General features: G+C 33.1%; 1 protein-coding gene across 2 annotated transcripts; it reads left to right on the forward strand.

The window, feature by feature from the left end:
* Positions 1–69: 69 nt before the first annotated feature.
* LOC136988057 (2-oxoadipate dehydrogenase complex component E1) lies at positions 70–26,193 on the forward strand. Of its 2 annotated transcripts, XM_067285850.1 has the most exons (23): positions 70–428; positions 5,675–5,795; positions 16,140–16,317; positions 16,378–16,485; positions 16,566–16,677; positions 16,762–16,859; positions 16,999–17,062; positions 19,143–19,216; positions 19,292–19,435; positions 19,524–19,639; positions 19,727–19,802; positions 21,573–21,764; positions 21,841–21,942; positions 22,017–22,148; positions 22,217–22,337; positions 22,655–22,794; positions 23,023–23,179; positions 23,261–23,361; positions 23,431–23,532; positions 24,791–25,036; positions 25,107–25,170; positions 25,260–25,345; positions 25,429–26,193. In XM_067285850.1, exons 1-23 carry the CDS (start codon positions 317–319, stop codon positions 25,531–25,533), a joined length of 2,751 nt encoding a protein of 916 aa, XP_067141951.1. In that variant the 5' UTR covers positions 70–316; the 3' UTR covers positions 25,534–26,193. The 2 variants fall into 2 exon arrangements, with proteins under 2 accessions (XP_067141951.1, XP_067141952.1); XM_067285851.1 differs by lacking the exons at positions 70–428; positions 5,675–5,795 and having other exon boundaries at positions 16,182–16,317; positions 16,383–16,485.
* The last annotated feature ends 380 nt before the right edge of the window (positions 26,194–26,573 follow it).

The raw sequence follows: 26,573 nt of genomic DNA on the forward strand, positions 1-26,573 counted from the left end.
AAATAAATTTATTTTAAAGTTTTAAACATGTCACGTGTTATTGAATGGCTAAAACTTATCGCATGGGGGAAGAAACTGATAAAATCGCTTCTGCTTCTTTTTATTTTGGTAGATTTTCGTCGATTAATGTGTCCTAAAAGTATATTTCTCTGTTGTTCTAAAAGATTTTAAGGTTTTAAAAAAGTTTATTATTTAATATTCGGAGTTCTTTCTGTGTGAGAAATTTCGATATGATGTGACGTGGCTGGACTTTAGCGTATTTTAAATTAAAAAATAACTCGTAAATTCAAAAATATCGACGAAACAAATCGCAAAAATGAAGCAGGTTAATTTCGTACTAAATAAGTTAAAACTTTTATCCAAAACTTATAGAAATTACCACTGTAAACAGGGCGTTTTTGGTTATAAACCGTATAAAAAAGTGTCAGGTGGGTACTTTTTATAACTAAACAAACGGATTTATTGAATGTTTGCCTAATTTGTACTATAATGTTAACACTCTCTTCCTATAATCCAATTGTCGTCGAAGTAGGTCGGTTATCCATATTTTAAAAGATTAAATTACGAATCGTTACATAAAGGTTTGAATAACAATTTCAAACATCGTGTTTCTTGCCCAGACAATTCGATCGATCTGAGATGACTTAAATTAAGGTTAAGTTCTTTGCTTTGTGGTAATATCTTAAATACGGAACCGACTCCGACTTCGGCACCGGAGTAAAATCCACAGTTCCTTAAACCTATTACTGGCGCGTAACGCGTATAAGATATACGGTGGGTGACAAACGTTTCGAACTATCTCGCAGTTCTTCCTCGGGTCGACTAGCTTAGGAATGCTTCTGAATGGAGCGTGTGGAATTCGATGGGATCGAATGTCGTTTAGACGAAGTCTGTCTTGCCTGACGTGCGCGGTTGTGTGCCGGTGGAGGTAGCTACGGGTCGGCAATGGACTCTGCTCCTCCTTTCGGTTGACGCACGTGGCTACCTGGCCAGATTTATAGATGGCTATGGTTTCTAGCCACTTGAGATGGTCTTGGTGGGGTGTGTTGACGATGGCTGCAGCTTTATCAAACTGCGCCTCGACGTCGGGATGGGACGCATACGTAGCAAGGGTAGTAGTGAACTGCCCGTGCCGGATATCTGCTCGGTGTTCCCTTATATGAGTATTTAAGGAACGCTTGGTAGAACCGACGTATAATAAGTCCTTGCCCCACCTGTTCTCTCTAATCGGGATGGAATAGATACCGGGGAGTCTGGTGCGATCCGGAGGGTCTTTTTTTATTTTGTAGGATATCGAAAATCGTGGGACTTCTCCTGTATGCTACCCGTATCCGATGCTTGCTGGCTATCTGTGTATGCGCTGCTTTAAGATATGGGTTAAACGTGACGGGAACACGTGTCGAACTGTCGGGCTCTAAGTCGGCATTATCCTTTGCGGTGGAGGTGTGCTTTGAGCATTGGTATCGCTCGACTAAATGGCGCGTCGAAGTCGGGTACCCGTGTTCGGTTGCTCTCTTCTTAATTCGAGCTAACTCGGTTGTTAGGGATTGCTTGGTTGATGAATGTAAAAACACCATTCTGACTAGAGCGTTGAAAGCTGCCAATCGTAGACCCTCAAAAAAGTCGAAGGAACCGTACCCGTACGTGTGAACCTTTGCTCGATATTTGCCTCCGAAGGTCAATTTTCGACGTGTGTCGGTATACTGCCCGTTCTCCGCGCTCCGCCTCGTCTAGGTTTGCCGTTGCTCGCCTCGACCGATGCTCTGCGTGTGGTGGTGTGCTTTGTTGCTTGCTATCGCTCGCACTTCGGCATTTGGGTGAGAGCGAGCCCCGTTCCCTCTAAAACTGTATAACATTGAGCACTGCCGACGGCCAAGTAGGCTGCTCGAAGCTGGTGTCGTCATGTTGACTAAATAGTTAAATGTGATTGTCTTGGTAGAGTCGCGTGACTTGCCGTCTCGCACGACTCAATTTCGGGGACCATATCTTGCCGAGGGTCACTCGTAGTGGTACGGTTCCTTTGACTTTTGTGCTCCCGTGGGTGTGCTCTACGGCTTCGATGAGGTTCCAACTGTCTCGTTTGGAGCTCAAATTGTACCCGGAGAAGATTGAAATTTCACCATGCAAAACTGGGTGTACTTAATAAACGAGACAAACAAAACCAATTTCTGGCACAAAACTTATGAGAGAGCGAACGTTTCCGACCGTGTTAAATGGGCATCTTCAGGCTAACTGACCTTTGCAGACTTTAAACAAGAGGATTGCCGTTTACCTGTTAGAAAGGATGACGTGAGAGAGAGTTGTAAGATTAGAGATTGTAGATCGACTTCCAAGTGGGGGAAGGAGACATAGATTCTTTCTAACTTTTGAGATGTGGATTCTTTCCTCCTGCATGGAAATCAATGTATGATCTTTAATCTTACAACCCTCTTTCTGTCTCTCTTTCTCTCTCTCTCTCTCTCTCTCTCTCTCATGTCATCCTTCTTAATACACGGATGGCAATCTTCTTGTCTTAACAGCTGCAAAAGTCAATTAGCCTGAGATGCCTTTTAACACGGTCAAAAACCGAAAATGTTTGCTTTCTCGTAATTTTTGTGCTTAAAATTGGTTTTGTTAGACTTATTTATTACGAAACTCTGAGTTTTTTATTTTGCTAGATTGATTAATTAAACATGGAATCCTGTTTAACCAACAATATATTATGTGAATTCAAAATAAATTCGAGCTTATTTTATCGATATATACAATATAGTTGTTAGATGAAATATCACACTCGGTGTCTTGTATAATCATATATTCTCTGTGTACTTTAATCTTTCAAAATTAGTTGAAAACAGCATAAAATTCTTCGGTATCAGAACTGGACAGTAGAAATAACAAGCAGAAAGCATACACAAATCTCAGTCAGTTCAGCAGTTTTTTGGAAAAAGTTCTGGCGGTCTTGGAGCACACGAATGACAATCTGTATGGGCTCATACTACAAGTTAACCAGATGAGTGACAAGAAAGTGCATTGCCTTGTTCTTCACATCCAGGTTGATTTTGATTAAACTTTTCCATCTTCCATTAATTCCAATGAGAATCAAAAAAATGACTTTGTCACTTTGATCCCATTGCATCCCAGAAACAATGTCCATGCTCTCTGACATAATTGTGTATGCCTAATGGAATTTAGGGGGTAAAAATTAAAAGAAGAAAGCATTGTGTATGCCTAACAGAAAATGGGCATAAAAAAAAATGAACAGAACAAAAAAGCAAAGCAATCTGATGCCAAGCAAATAAAAGGATTGCCTGTTTGTGTCTGGCAGTTGTAAGGATTGCCACCTTATGTGGCCAGCAACTGTTTTCTTCTGATCAGCATACACATTAAAATGCATTTAACACTCGGGTTAGATGGAGCAAAAGATAATTTACATGTACTAATACTAATTTAAAGAACGCAATGCTCCACCTCAATTCTATCACGATACAACAAAGTCACGCAGTGTATCTGGTATATATTTGCTTATAAAAATGTTTAGATTAGTGACAATAGTTAGTTTTAAATTGTCAATAAAACAATTTTGTATTCAAAGGAAATGTTTCTCAAATTAAAATATACTTGTAACTTGTGCACCTTTCTTATACTAAAAATTATTGTTAAAGTACACTACAACAAAGTGGGTCTAAATGACAAAGAAATGAATTATTCTGTGAGCCTAAATTATTGAGTGGATCCAAGCCCCACAAGACAATTCAGGTTGTTATCACTGATATTAGAGAGAGACAGAGAATTCAGAAAACCCCGCACAACAGGCCCATTAGCCAGGCATACGTCCAGGACCAACAACTACGGTAGAGTCCCGCTAGTCCGAACTAATTGGGACCGAGCCCCGTTTGGATTAGCCAAATAATTGAAATAATGCAGAAGCAATCAGTAAAACAGGTTTGGTTTATATAGATCCAACACCATCAATGACTTTAGTTTCTGTTTGTGTGTAAGTACAGTATAGATTTTCTGTTTTAATAAGCCATGTCACACACTGATTTATTAATTTTGTACAGTATTAATACAGTACAACAATAAAATACAATTTTTTTTGTTTTTATTTGTACCATTAATACCATTTAAATTCAACTGAAAGATACAAATAAATGTATATTTTGCAAGCTAAAGAATTTCCTCTCTACCGACCGAAACACGTTTGGATTAGGTGGACGTTCGGATTAGCGGTGTTCAGACTAATGGGACTCTACCGTAGTGTTCAATTGTTTTGTCTTCAGATATTAATATCAAAGACTAAAAAACTTAAATTATATAAACACACTTTATTTTTGTTGTAAATAGATGACAATAATACATGAAGTGAAGAATTTTAGGAACATTTGTATAAGGGTTTCAATTGCATAATTCATGAGAGATTAACTTTTCTTACTCGCCAATGGGTGTCAAGATGTAGTTAAGTTTTATTATAAACTGACACAAATAAGAATCTCTTAACTACAACGTTTTTTTATTTTACATATACATAATATGAATAACAAAACCTTTTACTATTTTCCAATTATTAAAGGATTGTATTATTTTTATGATGCATATTTATCCAGTTACCAATTTTTCATTATTTATTTAACTTTAAAAAATTGCTTTTTTAAAGTTAATTTTAATACTAACTGATCAATTATTTATTGTGACATGGTCACAATGCCTGGCTGCAATTTTTAATCATATTTTTAATTTATTTAATTTAAAATATATGCTCTCCACCTCAACTTAGTAGTGGCTTGCTCCCATACATCATACTTTTCCTTTAACAAGACGTAGAGTTGTGCCGGTTGTCTATCTGATTTTGTGGAAATTTTTTGAATTGAAATAACACGACTTCCGGTTTGTGCCAGAAGTTTGTATATAGTTAATTGGGGCCTCCTGCTCCTAAGGTTTCCGTATCCGGTCTGATCTTTTATCTAACTCTGTTCTCGAGCGTAAGGAAAGACGGACGGACGGACAACTGCGGAAATACAATTTATAGGTCTACGATTTTTTCAAATTGTAGTTAGTCCAAAAACGTCGATATTACAAATAAAAACAATGAAATTTATATAAAATATTAAAACTCTTTAAAACTATTATATTTGAAAAATTTTGAAAATAAGCCATTAAATGATGTACTATTAAGATCACAAATTTTTTCACATACTATTAGACATATAATAATGCTATTTTACAACATTCATTCAGAAATTTAAGAAGTCCATTTCTTCAAAAGCTAGCAATTTCTTTATAGTTCTTTTGATAATTAGTATGGCTTAATATTTCCATTTGATATACCTTCTTTTACAGAGACTTTAACTTCACAGTCAAGTTGCATCTTTCAAAAATAAGTTTTCCTGTTTGAAGTAATATTTTTTACTGTATTTTGGACAGAACTTTGTTTGAACACATTGTTGTTTTCTGTAATTGTTGTTGATTTTTTCTTACCTTTAATTTTGTTGTTACTATTTGCAAAATGACATTGTAATGTGCTGTGTATTTAATGTTGTTAATATTTTGATACTACATATCTATATTTCAAGAAAAATCATTATTACTTAAATAAACAAAATAATGAATTAATTTAGTTTAAAAAATAAGATAGTTTTTTTAGTGTAATCATGTTATAAAGTCTTATAGCAGTAATGTAAATTTTTTAAAACAGAAACGACAAAAAATTTGGATAACGTCGTAAATAATTGTAATGTTTATCGTTTGGTTAATGCGTATCGAGAACACGGACACAAATTGGCAAAAATTAATCCGATATTTACTCGAGAAGAAATGTAAGTTTATCAAACAGTTATAAATTGTAGCAGTCTTTTAATATTTTTACTATTTTACATTGAAATTATTTATTGAAGCATTTTGTATTTGTTATCTAAAAACTACTTTAATCACTTAATTCAGTTTTCAAATGTATAAGATATTTTTTTTTTTCAGAAACCCATCAATGGTAAGCAATTGTAAAATCCAACATTGCTGTATTTTTTTTTTAATTTAAAGCACTATTTTGGAATTTTATAAGATGAAATCTTCATTGTTTCAAAAGAGGTCAAAACACGCACAGTAAAATTTCCATCAAGTCTTAACTCACCCATGACCCCTCTATTTCTCCACTCCCTTGAGTTCCATGTTCCAAAATTTATTAGCAACAGTGTCCCTTGTGTACAAGTTACTATGCCAAATTTAATTCCATAATCATTACCCTATTGTGAGATATTAAATAAAATAGGTGCCAGCACATACATGCATGTGGAATTTTTTCTTCTTCTGGTTTTTGCTTAGAAAGTCTCAAAATTTCAAGATTTGCAAAAAGCCAAGGTTCAAATTTGACATGATTACAGTACTTTCCCATGTTATAACAGATGGGAAAGTAAAAAGTAGTTTTTACTTTCCCATGTGTTATAACATGGACTTGTACATACTCAAAAATCTTTAAATGATTTGTTTTTGTCTTTAAACTAATAAAATGTTAAAAATAAATAATAAATCTAGTAATATAATTTCTTAAATCTAATAATAATAATTTCTAAATACAAAAGCCTTAAAACATTAGGACTTCACAACAGCACATGTATCACATTACAAAAGGTTGCCATACTAAACAAATATCACATGGGAACACAGATACATATATAAACAAAACATTTATTTTTAATAGTTAGGTCTTAATTTTGGTCTGGCATAGCACTAGGCATGGTATGCATGCCATTTAAGATATACTCTACAAAAATAATAATATTCCTTATAAGTAATTCAACACCAGGGAAACAATCCATCCATTTTAGAAACAAAAGTTTTTGTCAGATAATTGATATATATATGGAATTATGAAAAATTGATGTAGATTATCTTCGTACAGTCAAACCTCGGGTTACGAGCAAAATTTCGAATGTCATATTTGGTCCGGTTTACGTACGATAACTCAGTTTCCGAACAAGCTACTTGGCAGAGTTGGCCACCAACAGTCAACTTTTTATATTTTCTACGTTAAAGAAAGTCGACGGGACTACCGATTCGACGACGGTGCCAAGATTCGCTGTGCATCATTAGACGTCGTGACACGACGTGAACCATTCATGACGTTGCTATTCAAATTAGATTTCAATGCGTATGCGGGTAAGATGCTACTTCCGGTTTTCGGTATGCATTGCGATTCAATTTAAATCAAATTAATTAACAAAAGTTTATTAACACTAGTTAGTGAGTTAATTAAAATTAAAAGTAATAAGATAATTAAAACTAGTTTTTGTACCAAAACTGAAACTAAAATTAATTAATTTTAATTAAAATTTAAATCAAAGCAATTGAAACAATATTTTGGAAAGTGTGGATAAAGTACTCGTCCCTCTTGACCGATTTTGTTATATTTCATCCAGTCAGAGTCAAGTTTCTATTTATAGCACTTTTTGTGAAGTGTTAGTTTTGGTTTTTGGTTGGCAGTGATTGAACATTTTGCTTTTAATATATATACATATACTAACAGATGAACCCAGTGTTGCTTGGGTAGAAAGTAACGGTAGCGAAGATTAAGATTATTAGATTATAGCCGATCTTACCCGTTTTCACTGGGTGCAAGAACTATGATAACCTTACTTGAATAAAATGATTAATTTTAAATTCTAAAATCTAAGAAAACTTGTTTGGAACATTATATTTCAAACTTTTTGAATTTGATACAAATTCAAATATTTGTTCAAACTCATTTATTTTGGATTTATTGTTTTTGGGTTACCCGAACAGTGGAAATAATAAAAATATTTACTAATTTTCAAAATGTATACTATATGTGCCACTGTTTACTTTCCTTCTTTATTATTTACACTTTATACTGACTAAAACTAACTCTCTCCTCCTTTTTTCTGGGAGAGTTGAATTTCCAAAAATCCCTTCTTAATGTGCATTCTCATGGCATATCCTATTAAAACGCAGTCAAAAATGCAAAAAACCTGTATTTAAAATAGTATAGTAGAAGCTGAGTTCTTTCGGGGTAATCTTTAACTCTCGCTCTCGCCCGCAGGAGAAAATTTTGAAAAATTCCTTTTTTTTTAGTGTACATTCTCGTGGCATACTCTACTAAAACCCGGTCAAAAATGCAAAAGACCGCATCTAAAATAGTACAATAGAAGCCAAGTTCTTTGGGGTAATCCTTAACCCTCTACCTCTTCCCCACAGGGGATTTTTAAAAATTTATTAGGGTGCATTCTCATGGTGTACTCTACCTAAAGTTAAAAATAAAAGATTGCATCAAAAATAGTACAGTAGACGCTGTTTCTTAAAATAAGCCGTAATCCTCTTCTTCTCTCCCGTGGAGGGGAATTTTGAAAAATTCTTTCTTAGTGTACGTACCTTGTGTACCAAATTTCAACTTTCAACTCCTAACCATTTGGGCTCTTATTATTACAGTATAGTCCCGAAAACTCGGCACTCGATAACCCGGCAGTCCAGATAACTCGGCCACACTCCCGCTCCTCCACCACGTGTCTGGCTCATTATGTCGAATGCAGAAATTATTGCTGCTGTCAGTTAATGAAAAAATGTCGGAAAATGATAAAGATGCTGACGTTGATAACTCTACTGTACAAGCTCCTAAAATATCACATAGTGAGGAACTAAAGGCTGTCGAAACCGCCCTTCAGTATTTTGAACAAAGTGCATCAGTAATGGACTTACTGTTCCTTTGTTGTCTTTGTGAAGCAGCAAAATGCAGAGTGCAATGCAGAATACAACAGGACATTACGCATTTCTTTTAAAAAAAGTAGTCAGTTTTGCAAAGTCAACTGGTTAATTTTCATTTTATGCCTCATAAAGTATTTTTCTGAAGTGTGTCTTATCAGATAAATTACTGTACACTGTGTATTCATTAATTTTCATTTTCATGTAGTAAAGGCTAAATGCCTTCATAAAGTATGTACTTTTCTTTTGTTTAAGGTATTTGGGTTATTCTCTGTTGTATTCTCAAACAAACAATACATACAAGTACAGTACAGTATTTTCTGAGGAAACACTCGTACTTATTCTTTTTTAACCCCATTCCCGATAACCCGGCATTTTCACAAACTCTGCCACTCTTCGGTCCACATTAGGCCGAGTTTTTGGGACTCTACTGTATCATTATTATTTTTACTATGTTGGGTTAAGTGACATATACTCTGTTAACACCAGTGGCTGTGTACTATGCCAGACCAAAGTCAAGGCATAGTAACGAAAACAAAAAGAAGTGTATCAGTGTGCGTGTGTCTATTCAGGAATTTCCTCACAATATGACATGTATTCAATATAGTGGCCTTCTGTAGTGTGATGTATGTGTTTCTATTCAATTGTAATGTGCCCAGGCTTTTGTGTAGTGTGTGTGGTATGACACCTGTACAGGAGAGAACGACAGGTAAAATAATACAATAAGCACCCTATCCATCTTCCACAGATGTCTTATTTCCTGGGCAAGTTCTGTGTACTTGCTGACTTTTTCAATGTATGTGTTTTGTACATTGTGAGTGTTTGGAATAGATATGTCTATACTGTATGTGATTTTTATCAAGTGGTAGTCTCTTTAATCCGAATAACGGTAGACTGTCTCACAGCTAAACAGGTTTAATAACTCCTTTATTGGCTTTTTAACATATGCATTTCGGATCAGTGTTAACACTCCTGATCCCTCCTCAGTGCTTTAAGTTCTTCATATACTCCCCAACACCCATACAGCACTCTCCGAGTTCTGTTTACATATCCGTTTTGACAATATTGTTTATTTCCCTTACACCAGTATTTTTAAAGAAAGCCAGTACTATTACTGTAGATACTGGTGTAAGTGAAATAAACAATATTGTCAAAACGGATATGTAAACAGAACTCTGAGAGTGCTGTATGGGTGTTGGGGAGTATATGAAGAACTTAAAGCACTGAGGAGGGATCAGGAGTGTTAACACTGATCCGAAATGCATATGTTAAAAAGCCAATAAAGGAGTTATTAAACCTGTTTAGCTGTGAGACAGTCTACCGTTATTCGGATTAAAGAGACTACCACTTGATAAACATAAAATACAGCTACTAAAGAAAATTTAATAAATATGTGATTTTATTGTTTGTCAATGAGTGTGATGTCTGGTCTGTTGTGGTAAGTTGTTTTGTGATTATGGCTGTCGTGCATTTTGTGCATGTTGTTTTCCAATACTGTCTGTGGAATATACTTGTAGTATGGTTCGTGGATGTCTAATAATTTGTGTTTCTTTGCAAGTTCTTAGTGTATTATATTTGCTACTTGATTGTGTCTATATAAATAATCTGACTGTGCTAAGGGCTTGCAACTGGAAGTGATGTGTTGTATAGTTTCTGGCATGACATGACATTTTCTGCATGTGTCATTCATGAGTATTGTGTCTTTGAGTATGTGTTTTCTGTAGTTTTTTGTATTTATGATCTGATCCTGTATGGCGATCATGAATCCTTCCGTTTCCCCAAAGAGGCATCCCCGAGCTAACCAGCTGTTTGACGCAGTTTTATCAACAAAATTCTGGGCCAAGTCATAAGGATGCCTGCCATGGAGTGCCTTTTGAGCCCACAATTGCTTAACGGCTTTTTATATGTTGTGTTGTGTCCACATGTTGTGAGTGTAAATTTAACAGTGTGTTATTCGAGTCTGCTAGAGTTACTGCTTTACGTAACTGTGATGTTTCTTTCTTTCTGTAGAAAAACTCTCGCAGTGACCGTATTTATGTGTAGTGAAGGTTAACTATGTCTATCAGGCCACGTCTGCCATCTTTACGTGGAAGGGTTAGTATAATCAACTCACAGCAACCTTTGATTATCCAGTAATAGCCTATATTTAATTGAAACAAACATTTTTGATTGTTTACTTGGTCTTCTTCAGGTTATACAGTCGAGATTCGAATAACCATTGCGCATATAAAACTTTAGAACATTTTTGGAACTTTTCAATTTGGCGTGCTTGTTACCATGGCAGCAAACATGTTGCTGACAAATGTAGCACGTATGGCACAAAATATAAAAAATAAATATTCCATACACTAACAAAGGAATATGAAATTATTCTATACATAAACCAAGTGGAAACGTTTGTTTCAATTAAATATATTACTGGATAATCAAAGGTTGCTGTGAGTTGATTATATTAAGTTACCAGTACAAGAGGGATTAACCTTTATGGAAGGGTTAGTCTTTCTATGGCAGATTTAGCATGATGATGTTTATGCTTAGTGAGTGAGTGTTCTTGTTTTTGTTTGGAGTTGCTCGAGATCTGAGCAAGTTCAATGTATAACTCCAAAGAATATGTGAGTACAGGGATGACATATATGTTTATTGCTTTAACTGTGTGTCTTGCATTTAACTCTGTTCTGAGAATAGCATTTAACCTACTTTGGTATTTTTTAATTAATCTTTGTTTTATTTGTGCATCTTCTGTTAGTTTGGCCTGTTGGAATCCTAAATACTTGTAGAACTCTCCCTCTTCCATGGATTCAATAACATCCCCATTTCCAAGTGCAAAATCTTCTTTTTTCAGGATTCCTTTTTCTATGCAAAGTGTTTTGCATTTGTCTAGGCCAAACTCCATTTGTTTGTCCTTGGTGTATGAATGTGTGATTTGTAGGAGTTGAAGAAGTTGTTTTTGTGTGGATGCATAAAGTTTTATTTCATCTATGCACATGAGATGTGAGTGTAAACTGTGTTGTTTTTTCATGTCTGATATTGTAATCATTTTGTGTGTTGTTTAACATGTTGGATAATGGGTTCAGGGCTAAGCAGAACCAGAGAGGACTTAAGGAATCTCCTTGAAAAATTCCTTGCCTAATGAATATTTGGTTTGTTTGTGTGGAAGTGTTACTAACCCTGAGATGTAGTGTTGTTCTCCAGTGCTGCATAGTGTTTTGGAAGAATGTAATGAGTGATGGATGTATTTTGTACATGTGTAGAATATGTAGCAGCCAACTGTGTGGAACACTGTCGAATGCTTTTCTGTAGTCTATATATGCCATGTGTATGTTTCTGTGTTTTTGTGTGCTTGCTGTAGAATGACTGAATCTATGAGTAACTGTTCTTTGCATCCCTTGTGATTTCTACGGCAACCTTTTTGTTGTTCTGTAAGAATGTCGTGTTCTTCAGCATGTTTGTATATTTTGTTTGTGATACAGGATATCAATAATTTGTAGAGTGTTGGAAGACATCTAATTGGTCTGTATTGTGTGGGGTGTGTGATATTGTTGTTTTTAAGTTTCATGTAGGTGATGCCCTGAGTAAGAAATTTTGGCATGTCTTGTGAATTGATGATGATGTGTGTTAGGTGTTTAGCTAGTTCCTGGTGCAGTGATGTAAACTTTGTAAAGTACTATTTTAGTTTACAACGATTATCGACTCTACCGTGTCGGAAACAACCGTTAACCTACCGGGTACTTTACTCGGATTCGCGTTAGCATGCCAGGCCTGGACTTTAAGCGTGCACCGAATTAAATAAAGACAATATTTGTCAATAGAAAAAACCAAAGATTTAATTAGTCGTTTAGCAATAACTATGTACAATATTTAGTAAAATCAAACAATAATTTATTCAAAGAAATTCAACAAAGTCAACCCGACAATTCTCGATTCAAATCTATGTCTAACTTAACTCTATTCCCCTTGGGAATCCGACAAAACCAAAAGTTTAACTTATAACAATAATTCTTATAAACTAGAAATCCTAAGCGTCACCTCAATATACTCGGAACCTATTTCCTTAAACTCTCAAGACTTTCTCAGACTGTCGATCCAAACTTCGAATCACTTCAAAATCACCTTGGAACTACTCGAGATCCTATCGGACACCTCTATTACTGCTGCGAAGCTCACCAAGCTCGTTGCTATCAGAATTCACCTCTCCGTCTTCACTTGAGACTCGGGATTTATAGTGTGAGGTGACGTCACAATTCTGAATGCGGTCACTCCCCTCATTTACATACTTAAATGCTAACAATAACGTTTTTCATCGTCTGGCAGCCCTTTTTCCGACAGTTTACTCACTAACCTTTTACATTATTTGTTGTTACAATTCTTTCCGGGACGTTTTTATTACTTAAGGTTTAGCGAGTTTTATTTCGTGCTTGTAGGTTCTCCCCCCCCTCTTCTCGGTGCGGACCTATTCTTTGCCGCTCGGGGCGCGAAAATGTGCGTGAGTCCTATGGCGCTTTTCTTTCGTCGGTGAGTTGGGTTTTAATTCTTCTCTTTTTAATTACTGAAGGTGAATGGTGAGGAAACCTTCGTCCTAACAAAACATAAGCCCCAAACAAAAATAGAATAATAAGCAAAATAAAAGTAAAATAAAAATAACGCTCGGACTTGGTTCCTTACAACTTTTTGTACCAGAAATTGTGAATGTTGTCTACACCAGGTGTCTTCCAGTTGTGTGTTCTGTTAACAGTGTATTGGAAATCATGTATGTTTATTTCAGCACAGGGCATAGTTGGTATGTTATGCAAGTTTTTGTTCTCTTCCTCGATCCAGCCTGCATCAGCATTGTGCGTGACAGCACTGGACCAAAGAGAAGACCAGTAAGTTGTGAGTTGTTCTTCTATTGGTGTGCCACTGTGCTGTGTACCAGTGTTTGTTTTGGTACTGATTTGTCTGTAAAAAAGTTTTTCATTGTTCGTGAATAATTTATTTTGTTGTTTCGTAGTGAACATGTTTTGTATCGTTTGAGTCTACGTGCTTTGGCTGCGAGTTTTTGTTTTAGTGTGTCGATGTATTCTGTAATGTGTGTGTTGTGATGTCCGTGTGTTTTGATTTTCTTGAAAATGTTTTTGAGTTGTTTCTTTAATTTGGGTGTTATGTTGTTTTTAGTGTATTGTGTCAGCCTGCCTAATTGCTGTCTAATGTCATTTATTTGTGTTTCTATTCTTCTCTGCCAGGCAGGCTTGTGATAGAATTGTATTTTCAGTCCATGGTGTGTCACTACTGTGACTGCCCCAGCATAAACTAATGTATGAATGTCTGAGAGTGTAGAAATTAAATGGATGTAGTGTGGTAGTAAGGGAGTGTTTACATAATTTAGTGTTTTTCTTACTACCTTTGACATGTTGATTTTTGGTGTTTGTGGTCTTTGTGTGGGATCTGTGCCTGTATATTTAGTTAGTGTTTCCTGAAGTGAGAGCATTTTAACTAAATCTATGTCTACATTATCAGTGGTGGATGAGGAAGTGTCTGTAGTATCAATAGTGGTAGTTGTTGCGTGTGTGCTGTAATGAGTGCTTGTTGCTAGATTATCCTGACAGGTTACGAGATCTTCATTAATGTTAGATGTTTCTGTCTGTTGATGTATTTGATCAGCAACCTGTTGTTTGATAAGTTCAAGTGTTGTTTGTGGGATAAGGTTGTTGTGTATAATTGTTCTTTTTTGATCAACAATCCTTTGTTCGGTGACAGTGAGGTGAGGATATTGTTGTGTGAATCTATGGTATAGTTGTTTTCTGTATGCTGTCATATTTGTTTTGAGTTTTGTGATGGTGTAGTAAGTATGGATGATAAACTCGTTCATTTCTATTGTCCAATTTATCCATTGGTGTGGTTTTCCAGCCTTTGTGGTCTGTGGATGCATTGCCACAGAAATACCAAGGCTAGGTTGGTTCCTCACATCTGTTGAGGGCATTGCAGTAACCATGCTTGGGCCGGTGCTGCTTTTGCCACCGGTAACCAAGGGAGACTGTGGCCTATTTTTCGAACGTGAGCCTCTGCCTAACCCACGAACGCGGACCTTGTTAACCCGGGCGACGTCCGAGCCTGGTATCACACTTTGATCTGGTTATTACCATGATAAATATCTCCACAGAATGTGGGTGTGGTCACTCTTAGCTTCATTTCTCCCCATAGACCTTACTGGTATGGGTGTCCCTACCAGGAGCTTGTGCTCCAGCCTGCATTGCCCTATGGATCAGTGAAATTACTGGGCTCTCCCACCAAAACCAGGTGGTGACCACAGGAGAGTTATTATTATCATCATCATCCTCACCATCAACCCATCTCAATTATAAGATAGATATATATATATATAATGGATATAGATAATATTATATTGCATTTTTAGGCATTTTTATAGATGAAATGCAGTTAAAAGGTAAAAAAAGGTTTTGTTTTATGTGTTGGAAATGGATTAATCCATTCTACATTGTTTCTTGTGGTAAAATTTGTATTAGTTTGAGAACAAATTGGTTTCCAAACAACTTTTAGCAGTGAATTAAGTTCATAAACGGAGGTTTGACTGTATTTGATAAATTAGTTGTATTTTTTTTATTAATGAAAATGTTTGAGTATATTCAAAGACACAAATGAGTGTTTTTTCTTTTTATGTACACTCACACATTCAATCACATACATCAAAGGCTTTATTTTTGAATGCTTTGTATTCAGTCTGGTATTTCATATCATTTTGAAACATATTAACATTTTTGTGGAAAGTCATAATTCTGTGAATAATAAGAAGTAATTATTTACTATGACATCGTCACAACTCCAGGCTGAATTTTTAATCATATTTTTAATTTATTTAATTTTAAATATATGCTTGCCACTTCAAATTAGTAGTCTTGCCCCTGTGCATCATACTTTTTCTGTTAGCAATAGTCATGCTGGTCATCTATCTCCTTTTAGGGAAAAATTTTTTAATTGGAACAAATGTCAGTAAACTTGATGAAACAAATATAGTTTTATACATGTTTGTTGTTATTAGGCAATTGTCTTCTAGGAGTCTTAAGAATTTATTGATTTTTAAATCTTCACAGAACTTTTTCTCCATTTTCAGAATTGAATTCATTAATTTTTTACATTGTTTATTGCTAAAACTATTTCACAAGATACTATAAACAAAATCAATTAAGTAAGTTTTGAAGGATGAACTTAGTTGAGTTAATCAATGCACTGTTAAGCTTTGAAAATGGAGATAAAGATCTTGTAAAGGTTTTAAAATAAACAAATTTTCAAGAATTCTAGAACTTCTAGTATTTGCTGTTTTAACATATTAATGAAATAAAAGATTATGTATAATTACCAAATTCTGATCAACATTATTGTTAATAACAACAATTTCAATAACAAAAGTATTTTACTTAGTTGTGAACTTAAAACATAAATATATATTAATATTTCAGAATTGTAGAAGAACTAAATTTGTCATGCTTTGGAGTTTACGACAGTAATATGAATAAAAGCGTAAACGTGGAAGGCATTTTATTTTCTGATAGGAAAGAAGCAAAGATTTCGGAAATTATCGATTATTTGAAACGTGCGTACTGCGGGCCTATCGGCATCGAATTTCTTTACCTCGAAGTAAGTATTTCGATGTCGGTTAGAAATTATTAAATTATGTAATGATTCTAACATTTAAAGAGCAGGGAAGAAAGGGATTGGATGGCCTGGAGATTTGAAAAATTGCAAAATGAAGAATTATCCAAAGAAGAAAAGGATTCTCTCGGTTTAAATCTTTTAAAATCCCAAGTAAGCCGTTTTATCGATCAATATAGTTAATTTTAACAGAATTTATTATTTTTTATTATATAATTTTCTTTAATATTTAGGTCTTTGATAATTTTCTCGCAACGAAGTTCTCGACGGTAAAAAGATACGGCGGCGAAGGTGCCGAAAGTATAATGGGATTTTACGACGAACTATTCTCCAAATCTGCAGAATGTAAGATAATGAATAAATTTAAGATTAAAAAAATATTACATTGATCTATAAAACTTTAATTAAATTTTATTTTTACTTTTATAGTTGGTATTTCGGATGTCGTAATTGGTATGGCCCACCGCGGTCGACTGAACTTGTTAACTGGATTATTAAAGTATCCCCCGGTAGCCATGTTTCAAAAAGTAAAATATATTTTTTTCTTTTTACAAATATTTAATTTTTCCAAAAAGTTTTAAACTTTTATATAAATTTATAAAGTTTACTGAATATATTTTGTATCTTTTCAGAGAATTTTATATTAATTTATTTTATTTTATTTAGATGAAGGGTATGTCAGAGTTTCCAAAAAATGTTACCGGTAGCGGAGATGTATTATCCCATTTGAGTAAGTTTTAATTTAATTATAGTTTGTGGAAATTTTAAAAATTGATTTCTGATATTATCATAGAATGGCATTTCTCTACTGGGATCCGTGGTTCTCGGAATTTTTTCTAGAATCATTACTTAGTCGTAATGCATTCGGTATTATACAAATTACTTTCGTCACAGAGTAAATTTGCATAAAGTATGTACATGCATACAAATACACAAACTTGAGTGTATGTGTATGCATATATATATATTAATATATAATGGCCTGAAGCATTTGATCTTTGAAGTGTCTGTAGTTCTCAGTAGTTGAAAACTGCTATTCTAGAATATTAAATTTAAATTATTTAAGAACATGAAACAAAAATATAATTAAATATAAATGTATACTTGTTATCAGTCGATGATTATACTTATTTAAAACATAATAGATTTTTTACTTCTTAAGCTTTATAATTGAGGTCACAAAAAATATTTTCATACAACACTTAATAAAAAAGTATTCTACTATTAGAGCCATCCGAATTCTTTTCCTTCTGTTATATAATATTTTCCTCAACAAAATTAAGGGAAAATGTATTATAAGTAGTGAATAAGGAGTATCACAAGAACTCTTGGATATACAGTAACATCTGAATAAAACAAAAACCTGCCTAAACAGAAAAATTTTTTGAAACAAAATGATTTTCCATGTTAAATTTTAAGATATGCCAGAAACCTGTCTAAGGCTTTGTGGCAGCGTCCAGCAATTGGGGCACAAACACACTTCCAAACAGAGCAGACAAACCGATTCGAGCAAATGTGCGCATCCGGAGTAACCGTGTTTAGCGTGCAGCGACCACCAGATGACGCTTCTACAAGCGCGTGCGGGAAGCAGCTACCGAGCGAGTTTGATCGCTGCTTCCAAAGAAGAAAATGGCCGATTTTGTAGATAAATAAAAACAGAATGACAAATAAATTGTGTATATATGTTGTATGTACTTTAATTAATAATCTTTTACGTAATTTAATAATTTCTGATTTTGTATAAATGTAACATTTCAAAATAAAACTTTTTTAAACTTATTACTCTATGAAGATTCTTTATATTTGTTGTGTATTTACTTAGTGATAACATTTACCTTTCAAATTTACCATTGTAATGCTTGTCATATTTTCCATAGTAGCATTTGACGAAGTCTTCTTGCCACCATCTTGTAAACAACATGCGTCCACTCTGGACAGAAGTCACTCGCACATACAAAGATTCTTTCCACCTGCAGTCGCTGGCTGCTTCCTTGTAGGACATAGCCTAACCTGGAAACAGGAGATTTTTTTAGTATGAGAAATATGATGTAACCTAGATAAAGCAAAAAATTAAGATTTCACTTGTGTAGACAAATAGCTCTAAATTGCTCTAGATATACTGAAAAGTATAATCTTTTTTTTCTTTTTAGCAAAGTATTTAATAATTCATTAAACATTTTTGGCCTGATTTCATTGGCCAACATCAAATCTACTACCAACCCTAATATATATTTTGTTCTATTTTGGAAAATCGAATAGTTTTGTGGTGCATACACCAGATTCAAAATAATTTTCAGAATTATACAAAATTCAAAACTCGTATTTATAACTTTTATACATTGACTTGACTTTCCTATCTGGTTTCACAGAATAGTTTCATAGCGAGCTTACTATTATGAAATTTAAAGCATTCTCATTGGCATATTGAAGCCAAAACAAATATATACAAATATATTTTATTGAAAAATGCTATTGGTTCTAAATAATTTTGACTACCAAATTTAAGGAATGTGAACTCAAGATGCATAGATACAAGATGTTGCTCTTGAATTAATATTAAAAATTCTCTGTTGGCATGCAACAAAGGATTTCTAATATTCTTGAATGCATTCAAAACAGACTTGTATACTAATTACTAATGTGTGGGTCTTTTATTTGAAAATGTTCTTTGTGATCTTAATTTTTTAAGGAACACTTTACAAAATATTAACCTGAAATCAATATGAAATTAAAGTTTTTTTTAACTTGTAGACTAAAAATGATTTAAGAATATTTTAGAAGAAAAAAACTAATAATATGTTAAATTATAGCCAGCTCAGTTGATTTGGAATATAAAGGGAAACACGTCCACGTTACCATGCTTCCTAATCCATCACATTTAGAGGTATAAGATTAGTTGCCATTGTAATGTGTATGGTTTCAAATATAAAATCTTAAATGTAAAAAATTTTATCTGCAGGCTGTTTCTCCTGTAGTCTGTGGTAAAGCAAGAGGGAGATTATTGTCGTTAAAATGTGGAGATTATTTAGAAGGTAAAGATGATAAACCTGTGTATAGCGTACTTCCAGTTCAAGTGCATGGTGATGCTTCATTTACAGGACAGGTAATTGTCAACAAGAATATACAGTTTGTGAATTTTAAAGTAATTTATTTTATTTTTAATGTGTATACGAAGAGATTTTTTTGTGTAGGGCATCATTATGGAAACATTAGCCATGTCAAACGTTCCTCACTTCAATGTTGGCGGTTCGATACATATCATTATTAATAATCAGTTAGGTTACACTACGCCGGGAGAAAGAGGCAGGTAATTTTTAACGTCGATATTAATACCGTAATAAGAATACTATTATTAATCGGCAAATTTTTAATTATTTTACATTCTGTATTTTAGATCATCTTTATACTGTAGTGATATTATGAAAATGATAGCGGCTCCCGTCATCCACGTGAATGGTGATTATCCCGAAGTTAGTTCGGTTTTGATATTTTTATTTTAGAAGACAATTTTTATTGAATATAAAATTAGCAACGCTATAAAGAATAGATGAATAGTTCTCATAAATCTAGGAAATGGACTTTCGTAGGATGCGCCCGATCGATTTCAATGGTCAAACCGTACGGGTTGTCGTTCATGGAGTCAACAAAGGATAGGATGTCTGTACGTGTATTCTATTGAATGATTATATCATCTATGTATCTCTTATATAAAATGATGTTGGGGACGTAACAAGAGAGGATCTTGGATTCTGGTTACTGTACAACCATTTCACACCAGTCTCCCGAGATGGGGCTCCCCGTCGACACTCCTCTTCTTCATTTGTATACCATACTGTTGAATTGAAAAAATGAATTGAAGCATAGTAAATGCACTGTGTCTAGAACTTGTTGATGTAAGCTTTTGTCGTTCACAAGTGAACAATGAAAGCTTACATCAACAAGTTCTCATAAATCATATGATTTTAATTTCTATGCAAAAACATTGTTAAATAATTTAAAATATAATTGTGTAACATATTAAACTTAAAAGCTATTTTTAAAATGGTAAAAGACTAGACACCAACCAAATGCCGAAACTATCAGGCTAGCCCGATAGAGTTTCAGCATTTGGTTGGTGTCTAGTCTTATAATATATCGGGTTTAGCAATGTTGTTTAAAATGTTAAAGTTTAATATATATATATATATATATATATAATATGAGGGAAAATCAGCAAGAAAGTAGAATAGCTGTTATGGAAGTAATATGTTTTCAGTATGTATCACTAGGTAGTAGCACAGTCTAAGTAGACGGATGCATGTAATTGGTGGATACTTACGGTAGTGTAAAATGGTGATTGGGCTCCAAGTATACAAATGTAGAGTTGTGTGCTATTGTACATTTTCTGTCAGCTAAAGGTCTCATTGCAAAGAAAATTCATAAAGAAATGTTTTCCAATTACGGGAGAAAGAATTTGTCTCGTAACATTGTTCATAACTGAAATTCGAAGAGGTCGAAAACGGGATACAAAAGTGGCCGAGAAGGTGGATAAAATAATTTTATGCCACAGGTTCCAAAGGGCCGACGAAACAATGGACAAGTGTATTAATGTTAGGTGATTATGCTGAAAAATAAATGTTTTATTCACACTTACAGTTTATCTCACTTTGACTTAGTGGCTTTTTTTATATTTAAATTAGTTTTATAAAATTTATAAATTACTTAAATTGTTTTTATTTTTTCACTTTTTAGATATTATTGAACAAGATCTTAATTTGAATATTTTCTTCATTTTTATCTGTATTGGCATTGTAATTTAGTATTTTCGAATTTAGTAATTGGCCATTTATTTATTTATTTATGCTTATTTTTGATTATTATTGTTATGACATAGATGTATTTTCATGTCATTGATGATGATAGATGCATTGTTACTCCAATTTTATAATTATTTAAATCCTCTGGTTGTTCAGAGCAGTTTGAGCCAATAAAATAAACTATCTGGTTTGTACAATAATTCATAATTTTAATCAAAAATTCTAACAAATTTAAATGTGTTTGTGAGGAAATTTTAAAATCCAAATTTCCTCCAACAAATTTAATGTATATGACTTTTATTCTATAGAAGCTTCTTAGAAGTCAATGCAAGTGTTATTTTCTTTTAACGTGGCCAACCGCTAAGTCTTCCATTACAATAATTAAATCGAATGTCATAAATTTTATATAATTTTTGAATATAAATTATTTATTTCATTTCATAGGAACTAGTAAAAGCGACACGTCTGGCTCTGGAATATCGTCAAAAATTTCAAAAAGACATTCTGATTGATTTGATGTGTTTCCGTCGATGGGGTCACAACGAAATGGATGATCCTACGTTTACAAATCCCATCATGTATGATCACATTAGTGCTCGTCAAAGTATACCCGATAAATATACTCGGAAATTAGTGGTATTTAGTGGTATTTTATAACTAATTTTTTTACTTTTTTGGATACAAAATATCAACAATAAATGTATTTTAATAGGAAGAAGGAGTGTGGACAGAAAACACAGGAAGTGATGTTGTTGCTAATTATTTAAAAGATCTGAACAGTGAATTTAAACGTGTCGATGTTTACGAACCTCAAGTAATTTTTAAGCATGCTTTTGTTAACGATTATTTCTTATCGTTAGTTATTATAGTTGTATTATATTTACTTAGGCAAATCATTTGCAAAAGAAATGGTCCACGTGCATGCAAGCTACGAATACAATTAGCAAATGGGATACGGGAGTTCCGTTAGATGTTCTGAAATTTGTCGGTGCTAAGTCTGTTAATATTCCAGATAATTTCGTAAGTAATTTATTATCAACATTGAAATGTAGGAAATTTTAAAATGTATTAAAATACACATATTTCAGATAATTCACAACCATTTGCATAAAGTTCTAGTAGCAGAACGTTTGAAAAGAATTGAAGAAGGAACAAAAATTGATTGGGCTACGGCTGAAGCACTTGCAATAGGATCTCTTCTGTATCAAAGTAACTTGGTTAGATTTTTCAGTAATGAATTATAATTATTATTTTTATATATTGTCATTTTCTTCCAATATATTGGTATGTTGAATAGTATTTAGAATAATTAATGCCTGGGGAATAAAGCCTACAACTTACGCAGTCTTCAAGAATATATGTAGTTGATGGTTATAAAAAGAAAGACAATGAAGTTGGCTTAAAATTTTACATTTTTTGTGACATTTTATAAAGAGATTATTAACTAAAGAACTCAAAAAACAATATATTTGTCTATAATTTTGTGTACTTATTCTGAAAGACTTTAATTATATTTTTAACTTCAGGTTTTAATGTTCGTATTAGTGGACAAGATGTTGGAAGAGGTACCTTTAGCCAGAGACATGCAATGGTTGTTGAACAGAAAACAAATGAAATGTATGTGCCTCTCAATAATATGTTGCCTAACCAAAGTGCATTTTATGAGGTAAATTATATTTTTTTAAAAATTTTAAAATTTGATAAAATTTAAAAATAATAACAACTCAAAGCCCGCCACATATAATGAAATCGCCAACGATCACCTTAAATATCAGGCTAAAAACTGGCTAATTAAATTACTTTATATCAATCATTTAATTAGCCAGTTTTTAGCCCGATATTTAAGGCGATCGTTGGTTATTTCATTCAAATTTAATACATTTTATATCTTAAGGTTGCCAATAGTATATTATCAGAAGAAGCAGTTTTAGCTTTTGAATATGGTATGAGTATCGAAAGTCCAAAACATCTCGTTATATGGGAAGCTCAATTTGGTGACTTTTTTAATGGTGCACAAATTATCATTGATACATTTGTTTCCTCTGGTGAAAGTATGCAATTAAAATTTAAAAATATCAGTAATAAATATAGTTTATAATGCATTAAAACTTCAATTTTTAATTATAATGTAGCTAAATGGCTTTTGCAAAGTGGATTAGTTATGCTTTTACCGCACGGATACGACGGAGCAGGACCCGAACATTCTTCGTGCCACATCGAAAGATTTCTTCAAGTAAGTATCAAAAATTTCTACAATAAAATTTTATTTTTTAAAATTAATTGTGCGTGTAAATTCTATCAGAACTGCGATAGTAAAGAAGATAATGTCGACGGAGATGACGTAAACTGGCTCGTTACTCATCCGACAACTCCTGCAAATTATTTCCATTTGCTTAGACAACAGGTTTGTCAATTATAATAATAATTTTGAAAATCAACTGAATTATATATAAATAATCAAATGAGAAAGCTGGATTTATTATTGGGCTATAACTTGGCAAATTAATTCTAACTTTATTTGTATTAAATTTAATAATTAAAATTAAATTAATTTAGAATGTTCCAAAAGAGAAGATCAATCCAGAGTGGGACTCAAACCTGCAACTTTGGCTTCCAGTGCTAATTACACTCCTTGAACCTCTGTCTGATCTTTACTTCAAGAAGACACTGCTCAGACAGTCTGGGCAGTGTCTTCTTGAAGCAAAGATCTGGATTAGGTTACCAACTCTCTTGTACAGAAAATGAGCACTTTGTACAGACAGTGTAAATCACTGGAGGACATTTATAACAAATTGTTTAGTCAATCAACAAATATTGGTAACAAATTATAAAATATTAAATAGATAATAAATAGTGTTTTAAACTCGTTGCTAGGATTATCATCAACTCTTGCACGATGCCAACCTAATTGAGTCCTTAAATTTTATTTGCATGTCCAGTTCTGATTAATAATAGTATCTTTCTCTTTGTTACCGTAATGAGTAAATAAAGACGTAACTATTACTCTAGGATGAGAAAATAAATTACCGGAATTCTATCTGCTAGTAATATTTCAGAAATAATAAAGTAAAATTAAACAAAAACAAATTATTAAAACTGTAGTATTCAAAAAGGAAGATAGAAGGAGAATACAGTTTAATGGAGAAAGTAGAATGAGTAGCATGCTGGGTTCAAGTCCTGCTCTGTATCAATCTTTTATTCCAGAATACTCTAAATTAATTAATTTAATTTTAGTTTATTGTCACGACTAGGTGCACAGATAGACGCCGGGCATTTCCGACATTATCGTTATTCGGAATATCCTATAGGCCAATAAGCATTTCGGGCATAAGCCCCTCTTCTGTCTGCTACATAATAAAACATATCACGAATTTCTCATATTACAGAATGTTTATGAGAAATTCGTGATGTTTTGCAGTGACTTCTTGGAAAAGATTTATATTCTTTATTAACACGTGGAATTGATGCTATTATTGAGTGTTTCCAGTGAAGAATGATAACTTATTTTATCCTAGTGTTAAGTTATAGAGATAAAAATTAGATTACTTGTTTTTTTTAACAATGTGACAAGTTTTATGGAATGTTGAGTTGCCAGGACTCTAATGTAATTTAATTATTTTCAATGTCTTATTAAAATTTACTTGATATATTTTTTTTGTTAGATGATACGAAACTTCAGAAAACCTCTCGTAGTCGCATCTCCAAAAACATTGTTGAGGTTACCCGCAGCCGTTTCGTCATTGTCCGACATGATATCGGGAACTACGTTTACTCCGGTGTTAGGCGATAACACGGCCGATCCTAATAAAGTGAAGAGAGTCGTTATATGTTCTGGTAAATATTTTTATACTCTACGCAAAGAAAGAGAAGACAAGAAGATTGAAGACACTGCCATTATTCGTATTGAAGTAAGTTAAGCATTTATAAAGAACTTTTTTTAAGTACTAAGTTTTAATTGTAAATTTCATCAATTTCTAGGCTTTATGTCCTTTTCCTGCCAATGAATTATCTAATGAGATAAAAAAGTTTAATAAAGCAAAAGGTAAATATTTTTTGCATAAATATTATGTTTTATGATGATAAAATGTTTATTTGATCAATATTAAAACAATACAATACTTTTTTTTTTAGAATTTATCTGGTGTCAAGAAGAACATCGAAATATGGGTCCTTGGTTTTTTGTAAGGCCAAGATTTCAGAATCTACTTGGCATATCGGTAAAAAAATGCAATACATTAATACATTATTAATTTCTATGCAGCAATAATTATTTATAACTCATTTTTTTAACATTTTGTAGCCAACGTACGTCGGTCGAGACATCTTGGCAACAGCTGCCGTGGGAATTGGTCAGAGACATCAGCAGGAGAATGTACAAATTTTGAAGAAATTATTCAATTCATAGTTTTCTAATAATTGAATTTTTGTTATGAAAGTTACAAATAGGAGTGTTATATATTTTATAGTTTAATTTTTTATAAAAACAAAAAATTTGAACATATTTACATGCCATAATCCAAGCTGCCTTTTTGGTATTATTTCAGTTTTTGAGAGGTAAATTTATAAAATATGAATTCATGGTTAAATTATTATTTTTTGGGGCCAAATTTATTCTTTTATATAATATGTGACCCTAGTTGTTGAGAAAATTTATACAGAATGAGATTTATACATAGAAAACATCAAGTTAGATAAAACTTGATCTTTAAAAAAAAAAGGAGGGAACCAGATCAGACTCGCAATGAAAAATTTGTCTGCATTTTATCTGGATTCAAGCTGTATTTCTTAGAATGGCAGACATCTTTGCATAATTTTACAAACACCATTTAGTAATACTTTAATAAATCTGACTTCTCATCAATAAATTCTATTGATATGGGAAGTCTGTTATATCGTGTACGTCAAAGTTTGACGATATCGACCGTCGGATGATAATCTTTCTATGGCCGTGCCTCGTTCAGTATAAAAAAAACTCACTGTTGACTTGCTGTGATTGAATTGTAATAATGTTTTTCCTGTTTCAATTTTAATCTAATAAATTTAGTCTATATTGTTAAAATTTTAATTGTTATTGTTTAAATGTTTGTTAAGTTATTCAATCCTTTTTCTGTACATTTTACATTCTTGACTGATCATATAAGATATTTACCTGCCCGTGAGAGATGTGTTCTGAACTGGAATTTTATAAGTATTTTAAGTATGCAGGTAACCCCCGTATAACACGGCAGTTACATTCCAAAAAATTGCAGTGTTATACGAAACAAAGAACTAGTACGAAAAGGGGGGTTAGGTTCCAAAAATTAAAAAACATGTTGTTATATTTTCATAATTAAGATAAATATCTTTATTAAAATTTTCTTAAGTGATACATATTAATATAAATTAAACAATGTTTTCTTCGTCGTCACTAAGCACCATTAACCGAGAGCATTTTCTTTTTGGTAA

Source organism: Centruroides vittatus, unplaced genomic scaffold (assembly GCF_030686945.1).
Source record: "Centruroides vittatus isolate TY-2023 unplaced genomic scaffold, ASM3068694v2 scaffold_3046, whole genome shotgun sequence".
NCBI lineage: Eukaryota > Metazoa > Arthropoda > Arachnida > Scorpiones > Buthidae > Centruroides > Centruroides vittatus.